Source organism: Antedon bifida, chromosome 7 (assembly GCF_963402885.1).
Source record: "Antedon bifida chromosome 7, ecAntBifi1.1, whole genome shotgun sequence".
Classification (NCBI taxonomy): Eukaryota; Metazoa; Echinodermata; class Crinoidea; order Comatulida; family Antedonidae; genus Antedon; species Antedon bifida.
In genome coordinates this window covers 18,012,677-18,028,328 of record NC_136232.1, presented here as the reverse complement: position 1 = coordinate 18,028,328, position 15,652 = coordinate 18,012,677, and the positions used below count along the sequence as shown (strand labels likewise).

Here is a 15,652-nt window from a genome sequence, read left to right as displayed (position 1 = left end):
ATACGGCAGTTTTTACTAAATAAATTGCATAAAACGAACAATTAAATATCCAAATAGCATTTAACATTATGTTGGCATGTAGTTGAAAACATTTTTTATCATGAAAATACTACCGGTGGTCCAGCCTTTGATTAGTGAAACCGTCACAAAAAGTTGTATACATCCCAGATACATCCTCACTTATGGCGGCGCCCTACCACATGGACAATATTACTGTTACAGGGAAAATCGCGGATTACTCATTCTTGTGATTTATATTCTTTGGCGCCGCATAGTGGGAGCCCAGAAGTTTTTGTTTAGCAATTTGAGTACAAAAGGTTTGGAGGTGTGGAGTATGTATATGGTATGGGACCCAGAAATAAAAAAAAAAAATTGGATTTAATTAGCATTTCAAGTACATGGACCAAACCAATTCTAAAATGTTCTCTGACCTATCATGAATCAATATCCATAATTCTTAAGTGACCATTCCTGTGCTAATTAAGAACGCCTTTAATTAGTGCTAATTAGACATTTAATTAATCAACGAAATTCACATCACATATACTTATGAGCATACTGATTAAGGATTCATCATTCTTAAGTTTAAAATCCGGGACCAAAGCCACTTAAGAATGGGTCAAAGGTCAAAATAATTTAATTAAATTTTAATTAATATTTTAAGTACATCGACTAAACCAATTTAAAAATGTTCACTGCCCTATCAGGAATCAAGATCTATAAATTCTTAACTTAAGAACGCCCTTAAATAGTGCTAATTAGACATTTAATTATTATTTAAAAGTACATCAACGAGATTCACACCACACACACTTTTGAACATACTGATTAAGGATTCATCATTCTTAAGTTTGAAATCCGGGGCCAAAGCCACTTAAGAATGGGTCAAAACCGTTTAAGAATGGGTTAAAGGTCAAAATAATAAAAAAAATCAGGTTTATTCGTATATAGAGTAGCCTACATTGAAAACAAACAAATTATTCTAAAATGTTCTCTGATCTAATGTTCTATCAGGAATCAAAATCCTTAATTCTTAGATGACCATTCCTGTGCTAATTTAACCTAAGAAAGACTTATATTGTGCCACTAATGAATAAATGATTTACAAAAGTCTTTGTAGAAAAGTCCCATTCTATAGAATGTACAGTGTCCAGATTTATAGATAAATCAATTATTTCAGTCGTATTTCAGTCTAGTAAGTAGTAGATCTAAGTATTGGACAAACTTAGTGGAACATTGGGAAAGCACCACTGTATGATTGCAAAACAAGAGAACAAGAGATAAGAGTCTAAGAGTAAGCTCAAGTGTAGCAGGGATCTAATTTAATGGGTTGAATTTTATTAGCAATCAAACCTGGATTTACATAGTGAGGATACACTCTGACGGCAATTTCGCTTCCCTTTTGTAATCAAGCTGGAAATTTAAAACGTCTGAAAGTTCAATGTTTAGTGTACTTTACTTACAGCATTGTAAGTGCCTAAATAATAGATTCTGTTCTATGAAAGATATACCAACATCTTCCATCCACTATAAGCATATGTCGATGTCTGGTGCTGATGATGCATGAATATACATTATTTCCGCAGACCAATACTTTATATTATTCAGAAAGCTTTCCTTTTCCAGTGTATCAATTAGACTTGTTAATGTGTTGAATCTCTATCAGAATCTCTACTGATTTGGATAGATCCTTGTTGCCACGCTGATCCGTACATGTTTATCAGACGCCATGTCATCTCTTGCTATTTCTTGAAGCAGCTTCATCATTGCTAGTGCAATGAGGTCTACTGGAATGTGACTGGAATAATTGATTTCTATGTTCTCCAGATAATGAATTTACCTTAATCCATCATCTTTCCACTATCAGCAGTTCATCAAAATTCTCAGAGCCATATTCTTAGAATTAATGTTCTTTGCCTGTTGTGTTAATATTTTATATATATGGCTCTGAACATTCTGTCATGTTGCATGCTAGGTTGGCTCTGGTTTTACCGAAAGCCACTTCGCCGACAGACTACTGGTCGACAGACTATTCACCGACCGGACATTTTGCCGACAGGACATTTGGCCGAAAGGACATTCGCTTACAGGACATTTCGCCGACAGGACATTTCGTCGAAAACTATTTTGCCGACAGAAAATTGGCCGACAGACAATTGACTGACAGACACTCGACCGACAAGTCATTTTTCCGACAGGCATTTGGCCGACAAGGTTTTCTGACATTTATACCGTTGGCCGACATACAACTAATCGGCAGACAATACTCACAGGTTACATTTTGCCGACAGGATACTTTGCCGACAATATTTATGGTCATAATCAATACACTAATTATAAATATGAGTTTTGAACTGAATTTAAAACGTTTTACATGTTACGAACACCGAAAAATAATACACAATTTCTGGCACATGCAGACCTAATTAACCTTTACAAATTAATATTTATTGTATTCTCCCAAGCGGGCTAATTATTCCACAACTAAAATCAGATTTATATTACCGTATTTATTCGAATAAACACTCCGTTTTGAATAAACAATCCTCGCAAAAATGTTGAAATAAACGCTTAAACATTCATTTTATTCGTCGAATAAACACCCCTCCACACAATATTGTATTAGGCCTATAACACATTTCTATTTGTAGTAGTAGAATTTATTTACTTTTACAATTTACAAAGCAAAACTTATTTTCTCATTTCTTAAGATTACTTGGGTTGTATTTGTTTATTAAGGGGGAATTTGTCTAATTTCACCATTATTATTACACCCCAACAAATAAAGCCTCCCTCGAATAAACGCCTCCCTAAAAACTCTCTGAACAATAAACGCCCGAACGTTTATTCGAATAAATACAGTATAATTTCATACCTTATTTCCGAGTGGCGGATCAATGCATTTTAAATGGAAAGACTATTGTAAAGTAATAGTAAGTTCTAATGTCGGCTAATTGTCTGTCGGCGAAATAGTTTTCGACGAAATGTCCTGTCGGCAAAATGTCCTGTCAGCTATATTAATGTCGAAATGTCCTGTCGGCCAATTGTCTTATCGGTGAAATTTTCATCTTTCACCGAATGAAATTATTTTCTACCATGGCATTTCATCATATAAAACGTTCATTATCAAAACAAAAAGAGGAAATGTTAATATTTCGGAAGAAGGCCTAATTCGTAGGCCTGCATAGTACTTGCTTTTTCGTACTTCAGAGTACGGACGGCACACAATTTGCAAATAAACATAAGTTATAGTGTCAAATGTTATGTATTTATGTTTTTTTTTATATGCAAGAAAATGTATTGACGGTGACGGATACATTGTGTACTATGTCGCACGGTATATTAGACGTTCATTCAATTCTTTGCGTATCATGGATAGAAAATTAGTTTGTTCATGTTTAAAGATATCTACGGAATATCGAAGATGCAGATGTATTTTAAAATGCTGTGAGTATTATCGGCTAATGAATCTAAATACGCTCATAATAGAAGGGCCAATAACAAGCACAAAGTACAATCACTCTTTGTTTAAATCTAAAAAAAAGTGTAATCAATGATGCAACAGAAATGAATGTTGGTTTGTCATGTCGCGTGAAAAGTGTTGGCTAAGTTGAACAATCATCTAACGCGTTTAAATTATTATTATAAACAATTATTATTGAAGCATCCGTGCATTAACATCCATCAAACAGTGTGTAAAACGTTCGGAAACACCCCTATTCGGGAAATTTCATAATCGTCTAATAATTATCTCTAAATTTAATTAACTACTTAAACACAGTTACAAAAGGTGGTTAAACTCAGTACAGAAAGTAGGGATTGCTGACACTTTCTTGGGCATTATTGTTCCCATTAATATTATTATAGAATTATACGTTTGAGAGCGAGGGAAGAGGGCGCACACTCTAATTATAAGATTGTATTCCGCGCAATATCAATATTTAATTTAACAAGTAGAACCGTGTAACCACTGCCATCTGATCATTGAAAATGACTAAAAGGTACTGTAGGCCTACATGGCGAGGATATTATGATTTAGAAAAGACATACATTATCTGTCTTAATTAGGCTTAATTTTAGTTTGTAATTGATGAATTATGCGTTTTTAACCTGTTGATTAATCTGCCATATTCGTTTTTTATTTGCGTGTATTCAGCTTTTATTTACATGTATTGTAACTATATCAAGTGAGCCACAGGTGAAATAGGTTAAAAAACGGCCGATTTGGAGGTTTTAAATTGGGTTAGGTTGAATTACAAATATTTGTTTTAAATGCTTTTGCTGCAGCTGGTAAAGCCTACGTACATTTCTGTAGAATGGGGATGACATGAACTGACATTATGATGCTGCCTACCGCTCCATAATCAACGCCAACCTTTGTGTAATTAGGATGCATTTGTCTTATTGAATAAGATAAAGGTTTACCAGTAATTAATAAGAGCAATGTACTAGGCCTACCTAGCATGATTACTTATAAAGGTAGGCCTGTTGCAGCATTTAAATGTACATTATGAAAATATAATATTATGTAGTAGGCCTACATTATCATAATGTCTTTAATAGGACACGCATGTACTCAGCTGACACATCGTTTACCATTGCTGGTATGTGACACACAAGCATAAATTCGTATAGGCCTACACATACTAGGCATGGCACTATAGCCTAACAATGCTGCAGTATTATATTCAATACTGTACCGATAATTAATATAGACAGTGATGATGGTAAAGTATCAGACGACGAACATATTCTATACCCTGTGGCGAAAGTGGAACAGTCCATTTACTCAACAAAGTTTAGAAATTTGTTGGCCAGCAGGCAGTGAGTTAAAAAAAACTGAACATAATCGCCAGCCATGAAGTTTGATGATGTACTAACCCATCTAGGAGATTTTGGGCTCTATCAAAAGCGTACATATTTATTAGTTTGTTTGATAACAATACCATGTGCCTGGCATCAACTTGTACAGGTTTTTCTGGCAGCAGAAACGGACCACTGGTGTTCTGTAAGCGATTTTAAAAGTATTAACTGCTCGACTTTATCTTGGGACCTCACCAGTGCAGAGTGTGATGAAAGAAAGAAGAAATTTACGATACCACCTGCAGCTGATGATGATGATACCGATGATACACATAACTGCTACCGTTATTCCAATGCTACCGTTGAGTCTTTCTTGTCTGGAGACGTCTCGACCTCCGATTGGCCACTTGAAGCTTGTGAAAGTTGGGATTATGACACTTCGCAATACAAGACCACCATTATCCATGAGGTAATTTTTATTTTAGGCTTATTTTATTGAATATAAGTGTAATTGAATGAACAATAAGAACATTACATAGCCATCATAATCTTTAAAAAATACTTACAATAATATTCCTAAATGCCACCTGGTAGAATTAAAGATGCATTGTCTCCCAAAAACATGAAAAATGAAGATTAATTAAATTAGACTTTGAATAGGTTATTTTTAGTTTTAACAAATTTAATCCTTTTCATAAAAAAAAACGGGAAAAAAATAATGTTTTCTCATATAAAATGACAAAATAAATGGTCAAATTCAACCAAAAACCCATTGGCTGGCAGCCAAATTGACTATTTTTTTGGTTAAAATTACAGTTTTTCAGGTAAATACATTTTTTTTAGATTCAATTTTAGTTGAAGTTGGTAACTATTATGTGACGTTAAAATGGCATATTCAACTACAAAAATTTTAAAAAGTATTTTTTCAGGGGACAATACATCTTTAAATGAATGGGGAAAAGCCTATTAGAATTATTATGGAGGAAGTAATAAAGTAAACTTTCCTCATGGAACTATTATGTGTAACTAAGTTTACACCTTACGAACATGAATACATGAGAATTCATATGAAATTGGTCCCGATCGATATTAATCAATTTATAGCAATATTTGCTGAAAGTGAAATATGAAGACAACAATAAGTTGTATGGACTATAATAAAAAGAACTGAGTTAAAAACACTTTAAATCTTTTCATTTTTCCATTATCATTGTAGTTGTAAATTTATGAGACTATATAGTTATAGTTGTAAATTTATAAGAGACTAGTTTTTAATGTATTCCATAATAATATTATTTTACTAATTGTGAAGTAAGATTGTAGATTAAAGTTTTAACTTTAACTAAGGTTAAACTTGCTATGAAGACTAATTTTCTGAAAATCATCCTTCTAAATTCTTATTAAGCATACTATTAGTGTCAAAAGTACATGTTAGGGCCTAGTTATTGACTACCTATAACTGAATGACCTTGACAAATGCAGACTTATAGATCTCAATTAGCCTAACTAGGGTACGTACAAAGAAAACAAACGTATTCACGTGTTTGGTATAAAAGTCTATACCTACTTCATTTACCGTATACTAACTACATTTCTATTATTTTGTGTAGTGGGACTTGGTTTGCAATGACAAAACAAAACCAGCCGTTTCACAGTCGGTCTTCTTTGGCGGTGTTCTATTTGGGTCATTTTTCTTTGGTGTATTGGCTGATTGGTAAGTACCACCTCCGTTATCATCATCATCATCATCATCATTGTCACCATCATCAACATCTACATCAATAACAATCATCACTCACTACGCACAATATCATTTCTGCGAGTACTCTCTTTGGCCAACCAGGGTTGTTGTTTGCAAATCTACTTTCATTTGATTCTATTATTTAAAGTATATAGAATTAGAGTCGAGTGGCCGAACTGTTTATGGAGCACAGCAAACCATATCCATAAATCGAAAGAGGTCCAAGGATCTTCTCGACACCAAGTTGACTAAACTAGGTCATGTGCACTGTAAACAAGCCATGCATCTTCTTTATCTTCTAGTTGTTTGTGGTTGTGTAGGATGAGTGCCATTACGTGAGATCGACATAAAAGTATTCCTAGGTGAAAAGAAAGTTGTTCTCTTAAGATGTCATTATAGGCCTATAACAATTATATATGTGAATTATGGCTCAACTCTTTTAAATATATTCAACGCAATATTTTTCTTTTTAAACGTACACGATAAACGAGCCTGGATAAACACACGTCACACGTAGGCCCATTGAACGGCTTCATGTAAATATGTTTAACAATAATAATAATGCGAAATAAATTCTGATTATATAGTAACTATACCGTTTTATAGCACACACAAAACACACACTGCATTGACCTTTTTGTTACCTCTTAAGCAAATGATGTAAAACGCGGACTCTAATGTGAATCGGAAAGTATATAATGATAACATTGATATTTTTACCATAATATATAAGCGTCGCAGGCGCTAAACACACTTGATAACATCAACATATGTTTGATCAATTAAACGTAGCATTATCAAGGCCTACCCTCGGTAGCTGGTATTGCAAGGGATCCGAATGCATGCCTTCTTAAATGTAATAACTTTATAATCTTGCAAAGAGTTTCTATTTTAAAGTACTTATCCGTGCATTTTGACGTAAGCGCCTCTTCATTGCCTATGGGGAGAAACAAACTGCGGTTGGCTGGGTGTAGATTGTGGAATCGATATTTTGTTGTTGTTGAATAGGGTCATTTTAGTGTCACACATTTACTTTTACAAACAATTGGATCGAGAAAATGTATAAAAATAGTGATAAAACCGTAATATAAAGTATTTATTTTCATCCATTAGGCATACATATAGGTCTAGGCCTATGTATTATGATTTTTATTGTGAAGGATAATGAATTAAGTCACTTATAATAATGGTTATCCTATCCTCTAAAAACTTGCCTATAAATATATTTTAAAAAGTAACAAAACAACAACAACAAATTATCGAATGTTCGAATTCTGAAGACGCATATTTATTGTGAATGTTTACTCAAATGCACAAACTTGGACTGAAATCATCTATGTTAGTAACTCATGTAACATGACCTCATAACATTTACGTGTATTAAATTCGGTGTTTTCAGGATTTCCGTTTTGAAGATATGATTAACAAGGCCATATACATGGCTGCAGTCGCGTGCTCAAGTTATTGTTTACCGACCGACTTACCAACCGACCGACATAGTGAGCTGTAGAGTCGCGTTGGACGTGACTAAATTCCCAGATTATACAAACTGGTACACGTACGTATCACGCGTCCCCATGGAAATGTTAAGCTTCATGATGATGACGTTTTCGAGATGAAGATTCTGACAAAAAATGTTAAAAGTAGTTACGTATAAATATTAAGGCAATGTGATGGTAAATATCATACAAAATACAAAATACTATTAAATTAACAAATGTTATGTAGGCTTATTAGTTTTTCCTCCTTTTGCTGTTATGTTATGTCCCTGTCCTTACGTCCTGTATTTTGAATCCTATTTTTTTTAAATTTTAGTCCGTATTACCTGTGTCTGTAAACAGGTTCGCCCGTCACAAGATTTGTATCTTCTTGGGCACTGCCTACTTCCTTTTATTTATATCTGTATACTTTTTTTTTATCATCAATTGACTTGTTATATATTTTACTGGAGTTTGTTATGTTTACCTCATTTTCTTGAAGGAAGAAATAAATGTTAAGTTGAATTGAATTGAATAGTTACGTTTCAACCAATTGAAGGAATCACGATCAAAAGCACTTGAATCTCGGGAAATTACTTGTTTCCGATTTAATTGAATGTCATAAAATCATTTTTAGTACCGTCAGTAAATTGTATAGTTCGCTTCAAATTTGGCACGTTTTCACAAAAAACACAAAATAGCCTAACCGTCTTCCAAGAATATACAGTGCGGATGAAATCAGGAAGTTAGGCCTATATTAACTATCAGTACATTTTAATATGTATACTCACACACCTAAAAATAGTGTTAGGAGAGAGTTAATAGAAATGAGAAAATGGATTGTGTCACAAACGAAGCGAATAGAATCGAATAGATATTGAGTTGTTTTGTTTCCCTTTTCGTGTTTAATGTTTCAATAGTGGATTGTACGCCACGGGTTCCTGCCCGTTGTCACATGGCCTTTTGCCACCAGACATTTAAGGAAAAAAACAAACGCGGCAATTTCGGTCGCAAATAAAAATGATATGTCAGTACATTAAATTATACTGAAATAGAAATAAAGGTGAGTGAATCTCACATGTTAATTAAGAGAGAATATCAGATATACTGTACTTTATGCGATGGCCGGTTTGGTTAGAACTTGGATTTTGGCTAAAAATCACATTTGGATTTCTACTACGACATTTGACATTTTCGTTTTTAGAATGCTGAAAGTAAAAAAATTGAATATGCTATCCGAAGGTGAGTATACTAAATGCCAAATAACAAAATATAAATATGCTCTTGATGATAAACTTAAATATAGAAAAGAGATATTCACTCACAAGTGTTTATTATTCTAGGATTGGTCGAAAGCCGACGTTAATCATATCAATAGTAATTCAGTGTACCTTTGGACTTGCAGCAGCATTTTCCCCTTCTTTGACTGTTTTTATCTGCCTCCGTTTCGTAGTAGCTGCTGCCAACTATGGGGTCTTCTTGATGGCATTTATAATAGGTAAGTCTTGACCTGGCGGGTTAGGAGTATATTTGGTCAAGTCATTATTAATGGTTAGGAATACTACTTACTTAATAATGCACTAGGTCATGTGTTGATATTACTTTCATGTTATTACAAACATACAGCCGTGTGTTTTGAATATTTTAATTAGGCCTATCATTCTATTATTTTGGCAGTAGGCCTAAATAAATATGTCTATTACAACGCTTGAATTCATACATTTTGATAATCGGAACACGAGGAAAGACTATTAACCTAAGAACGTTTCCAAATAAAAAATTGTTAAAATAATGCTGTCAATCAAATATAGCCATGGAGGAACATGTTGCCAACATATTAACTGTTATATTTAAATTATGGCTTATTTAAATTTTTGTACAATGTATACTAAATTACTAAAGATTTTACGGTTTTTCTGACAAGGGACGGAATTGGTAGGTCCTTCGAGGAGGACGTTTGCTGGAATTGCGATAGAGTTTTTCTGGGCTTTTGGATACATGTTTCTAGCTGCGATTGCCTATTTTATACGAAAATGGAAAACGTTGGCTCTCGTTATATCACTGCCGGGCTTCTTATCCATTGCACTTTATCCGTAAGTGTTTTAAATTGAATACAGGATTTTCTCCAATTAAACATCCATTTGACAAATTTAAAACATAATATGCGCATGATTTTGTTTGTCTCTTCTCCAGCTTCATGGTAATAAATGTATTTAAGACTGACGACCAGACAGTGTATTAATGTAAACAAAAATGAGATTTAATATTCAATTGTCTTTTACTTCCCCATAGGCCCATATACATGCAAATGGAGAATATTGTTTTAAAGATCTGTGCTATGCATAGCAACGATCTTATATATTCATAATATTATATTTATATTATATGTTATAATCTTTTCAGCATGTTTAAAACAAAAATTTAAAATAAATTAGAAAACTTCTGCATTTTGCATATTATCAGAAAAAATGAATGATGTTTTACCACGAAAGAGCGAAAGATAGAGAGATAAACGGCAAAAGGAGACAATTTAAAAATAAATGGCGTAACTGTATACTATTTTAAACGGCGACGTATTACAATAAGTGGAACAGGCTCATAAAAGACAAACATAATAAAAATAACAATAATTACAGAGTTAATTAATTGCTCTGTTAATGATAATACTTGTATTATTGCTAATATTTTTACAGTGTTATTCCTGAGTCTGTTAGATGGCTTCTAAGTCAGAAGAAGGTCGAGGAGGCAGCAGAAATTATCAATAAAGCTGCAAAAGTTAATAAAGTTAAACTTCCAGATGGGATATTTGATGAAAAGAATTTTGGAAAGGTCAATTAAACATTTTCTTTTTATTTAATTTTTATAGCAAAAAAAACTGTGTAAGTAAGGATGACTTACAGTTAAGGGAAATGACGAGGACGAAAAATGTCTGTTAGTGTCTATGGCATATCTAGCAACAATTGAATTTGAAAATACCTCGTAAATTATACAATATCTTTTCTTTGTATGTATGTATATCTCAATTTATCTTGTCCGTGTGTAATATAAACGGGCATGCAAGTGTGAACTGTGTGTTGGCCTCTTGACATCAACCTCCGTAAATCCAGTGTATTGCTGTTCTCGTTCTCGGAAAGCATAATTATCTAATAATTTGTATTGTTACTCATTACAGGAGCCAAATAGCGAATCTCCAAAGCGAGCGACTGCAATTGATCTGTTTAGGACCTCAAAAATGCGCTTAAAAACAATTAATCTCTTATTTAACTGGTAAGTATTTTGTCATTTGTTATTTGTGAAAAATACAGAAATAAATAAAAATGTATATGATTCAGCTGTTTAAAAATAGTAATTTACAGTTTATACTTGCCCCAAGTCTGTAGTTAATATCTATTTTATATTATATATTAGTCAACTAGTCGATGTGTTGATTTGTGTCAAAAAACTAACTCATTTACTTATTTCGTTCTTTTTAAAAGGTTCGTCAACAGCATGGTATACTATGGACTGTCTCTGAGTACGTCTAACCTCGGTGTTGATGATTACATTGCTTTTCTTTTGTCTGGTGCCATTGAAATCCCAGCCTATGCTCTCAGCATATTTGCTATTGACTACTGGGGTCGAAGATGGAACTTATGCGGTACTTTGGTACTCGGTGGAGTAGCTTGCCTCCTTACTATTCTAATGCGTAAGTTTAATAAAGGCGGAGAAATTAGAGAAAAATAGAGATAATTACATGACACACTATATATAAATAAATTAAAGAACATCTAAGCTATTATTAGGCATGTGATAAGGATGAATTTATGATGTAGTTAATTGTGATGCATAGTACCTGGCTACATTTTAAAGACGCTTATTCATGAGTTGAAAGATTGACTGCTCTATTTAACGAAGTGGATTCATTATTATTCATTTGTTTTATAACACACCTACTGTTCTAAATTAAACTTTTATTCAATTAATCCATCTTGAATAATCGCCCAAGGCTATGACAGGAAGCTGGGCCATTCAAAAAGGCATTATGTCAACAGCATTGTGTGGCGAAAAGTATCGGAATTTGTACGAAAAGCTGAACGTTCATTAGTGCAAAATAATGAACGGCGCGTGATGCGTAATTAAACAATCAAATTGTAAAAGTAGGATGGATACTTAGTGTTTGTTACATTAATATTATTATGACTATTATTGAAGAAGATGTCCGACGACCAAACATCATTTTGCACATGTGTCAATATTGAGACATGTGTCCACGGCAAAGGGTTTGATGGTCTCTAGGTCCAGGCGAAGACCTCATCGCTTGATTTGACCTAGGTTGGTCGTCGATATGATTGCAATGGTAGTGCTGCTAATGATAGTATGGTATGACTACAATAGAAACCTAATAAATTGCATTAATAAACAATGTATGTATACATTTTTTCAGCATTAGGTGCATGGCGCATCACAGTGGCTATGATTGGCAAATTTGGTATCACCGCTTCTTTTGGAATTGTATACATCTACTCAGCAGAAATATACCCAACTCCTGTTAGGTGATACTTTACTTAATTACAAACAACATTTTCCATAGAATGTGATATATATGAACACAACAGAAACTAATTAAAATGAATAATCTGACAATGGTAGATATAACTTTACCTCAGCTCATGAATTTATGTATATTCCACCAGATTAGAATAAATTATGGAATCCATTCAAATCCTTTATTTTGGATTCTCTGGTACATAAAAAAATTACACAATCATGTATACAGAAATAAACTGTACTGACTAATAAAAATAAGAGAGGATGCATTTCCAACTTTGAGCATCTTTGAATTATAAGACACTATATCTACTATCGTTGACTTAAGTCTACACATCAGGCCACATATACCGATTTTCTTAAACATGTATAAAAAGACGCTGGCACTACAATATCAAGGCCTTCACAAAAACATTCTTAACACATCACTGTAGCATACAATATATCACAAGGTACCTTGATTATTTTCCGATTATAGTTGCACCTTATGATTGTACCACAATATATATTTACAAAGTATTTCTAAATAAAACACATATCACATCGTCAGAACACATGCTACATTTTCTGACCAATGAGTGGCACTGATACACAAATGTCTATATTGCCGCTTTATATCATCCAATGAATTAACATGATATGATACAGTATGAATTGATATGCGTGGTTTAAAGAACATTGTAAGTAATGTAAACAATATTTAAAACTGGCATTTTAAAGATATAACAAAACATCCCCGTTCATAATTCCTTAACGTACAGTAATGTAGGCCTATAGAATTAAAAGCTCGTAGTACTATCGATAAAATAGTTGTTACTCTAGAATATACAAAGAATATTAAATAGCAATAAGTTGATTAAAAATGTCAATCTTTTATTTATGCTTTTGATTACAGGAGTGCAGGTATAGGTATTTCGTCAGTCGCAGCGAGAATCGGTGGTATTCTTTCGCCGTTTGTCTTAGAATTTGAAAGCCTGTATGAGCATCTTCCTCTGATAATATTTGGTAGCCTATCTATTGCTGCTGGTTTGCTGGTACTGTTTCTTCCTGAAACCAATGGCAGACAGCTTCCTGAAACGATGGAAGATGGTGAACATTTTACAAGGTAAAATGGTAATTTATTATTACGAAAGGAATTATTGTTGCTGATGATTGTGATGAATCAAATTATTAATAATATATATTTCCAAATACAATCATGATATTCCACAATTTATTATTTTGAAAACGAAACATTTGAAATAATGATGATTATTTCTATATTTAATGATATATCTGCAGATGTTTATTATTCGTTTTTTCTGTTTGGGCGTTAGTATAAGATTTCGATCCCTTAAACAGTTCCTATTATTGTATTATTTATATATTCAGCTGTAAATATTGATGATGTCGATGGCAATAGTGGAATATAGAGGATGATGATTTTTGGTAATCTATGGGGAGAGTATTAACAATTAGGAAGTTTATTATGGTTATAATATATAGATTTTATGTTTTGTGGAATTGTAAGTAAGTAAAAAACTTATGTTCTGAAGTTTAAAGTTGAATTTATCCTTAACTGTCTTCATACTGTTCTAATTTTAATAGAACAATCAATGGAATGTTGAATAATATTATGACTACGCCGTCAGATGTAAAACTGGAAATCAAATCTGGAGAAGAGAACGAGGCATATAAAACAGAAGAAAAGGCGTAAACAAAATTAAAAGATACATCATTAATTTTTTATATCAAAATATTACATTGAATTGTATGTAATAATTTGTAAAATTATAATTTATCTTGATAAATGAGATAATTTATGAATAAATACATTGCATGTAAGATAAAATGGTCTTCGTTATAAGAAATATATAATAATATTTTCTTTGGTGGGATTTTTTTAGATAAAATAAAACCTGATTAGTAACCTGATTTTATAATTATAAAAATATGTACTATTTTTAGTTGTAATTTGTTTAGTTTCTTTGATTTATATTGACATTTTTTAATATATCGTCGTTATTTTTCAAAACCTCTATGTCCATTAAAATAAAAAGATTATGTACTATAATTTGTGTAATTCCATAAATATGAATTAAAATACGGATCTTTAAAATAGTTTGGACACAATACAAATCAAACTACACTACCTGGTTCTATAGCATACACATTTGTACACGTAATAATACTTCAATAACTGGTTCGTATCCGTATACGGGGATAAAATCCATGTATTACATATTCTGTGTTGCTTGACATCAATACCGTACGTGATACTGATTTTCGAAGCGTTTCGACACACGTTTAAAAAGATGCATTGTCCCTCAAAAACATGAACAATGAAGATTTTAAAAAAAGACTTTGAATAGGCCATTCCATACTGTTTAATAAGTTGATCCATAAATTCCGTAGAAAAAAATGTTTTCACTTATAAAAAGACAAAATAAACGGTTAAATTCAACCAAAAACCCATTGACTTACAATCCATTTGAATATTTTTGCGTTAAATAGGCTAAATATTATTTTCAGTTAAATAATTTTTTTTCGATCTAATTTTTGGTCAAAGTGAATTACTATTATTCATTCTTTCATTCAATAGTATGCAGGCCACTGGAAATTGAAATGGCATATTCAACAAAACATTAAAATATTTTTTTCAGGGGGACAATATCTTTAAGATTTATTCGTTGAATTAAGTTTTAAGCGTGGCATAGATCACATTTTACCAGCAAAAAATGAATTATTCAAGAAAATCTTAGTATAAAAATGTTTTAAGAAAACGAGTAAAAAAGTAAAATATGTTGGCTAAACATTGGCCGGGGCTATATGAGCCGATGGACCTAGATTAAACCTGCCTCCTACATAGTTGTAGTCCTCTAACGGTACCTAAGATGATTTTGCCCAAATGAAAAAATAGACCAGTCACTACATCAAAATATCGTCAGGATTATTCTTATAAAAAAATGTGTATACTTTCTTTTGCTATTTAGTAATCCTGGTACTGATTATTGTTTTTCATTTTATCAATGATTGAGTAATTAAGTATCAATTTAGAATGTTACATAGTGCTTTCTCTTGAAAACTAATAAAACACCTTGTTTATGTTGCCACAAAATGTTTT

The 15,652-nt window shown here is 32.5% G+C and overlaps 2 protein-coding genes across 2 annotated transcripts in view; both read left to right on the top strand.

Annotated features, from left to right (window-relative positions):
* Positions 1-15,652, top strand: part of LOC144848956 (uncharacterized) — a 114,525-nt gene that overhangs the window by 18,315 nt on the left and 80,558 nt on the right. The gene's annotated exons all lie outside the window — the stretch shown is intronic.
* On the top strand, positions 4,751-15,579 carry LOC144847560 (organic cation transporter protein-like). Its single transcript, XM_078703982.1, has 10 exons — positions 4,751-5,272; positions 6,414-6,517; positions 9,366-9,520; positions 9,947-10,115; positions 10,716-10,851; positions 11,195-11,289; positions 11,499-11,707; positions 12,446-12,554; positions 13,445-13,654; positions 14,137-15,579. Exons 1-10 carry the CDS (start codon positions 4,859-4,861, stop codon positions 14,243-14,245), a joined length of 1,710 nt encoding a protein of 569 aa, XP_078560108.1. The 5' UTR covers positions 4,751-4,858; the 3' UTR covers positions 14,246-15,579.

What these genes read in the sequence shown, in the direction of transcription:
- LOC144847560 (XM_078703982.1), top strand. Translation starts at nt 4,859, where the DNA reads ATGAAGTTTGATGATGTACTAACCCATCTAGGAGATTTTGGGCTCTAT. An exon ending in AGACCACCATTATCCATGAG is followed by an intron (nt 5,273 to 6,413) that starts GTAATTTTTATT and finishes TATTTTGTGTAG; the next exon opens with TGGGACTTGGTTTGCAATGA. An exon ending in CTTGATGGCATTTATAATAG is followed by an intron (nt 9,521 to 9,946) that starts GTAAGTCTTGAC and finishes TTTTCTGACAAG; the next exon opens with GGACGGAATTGGTAGGTCCT.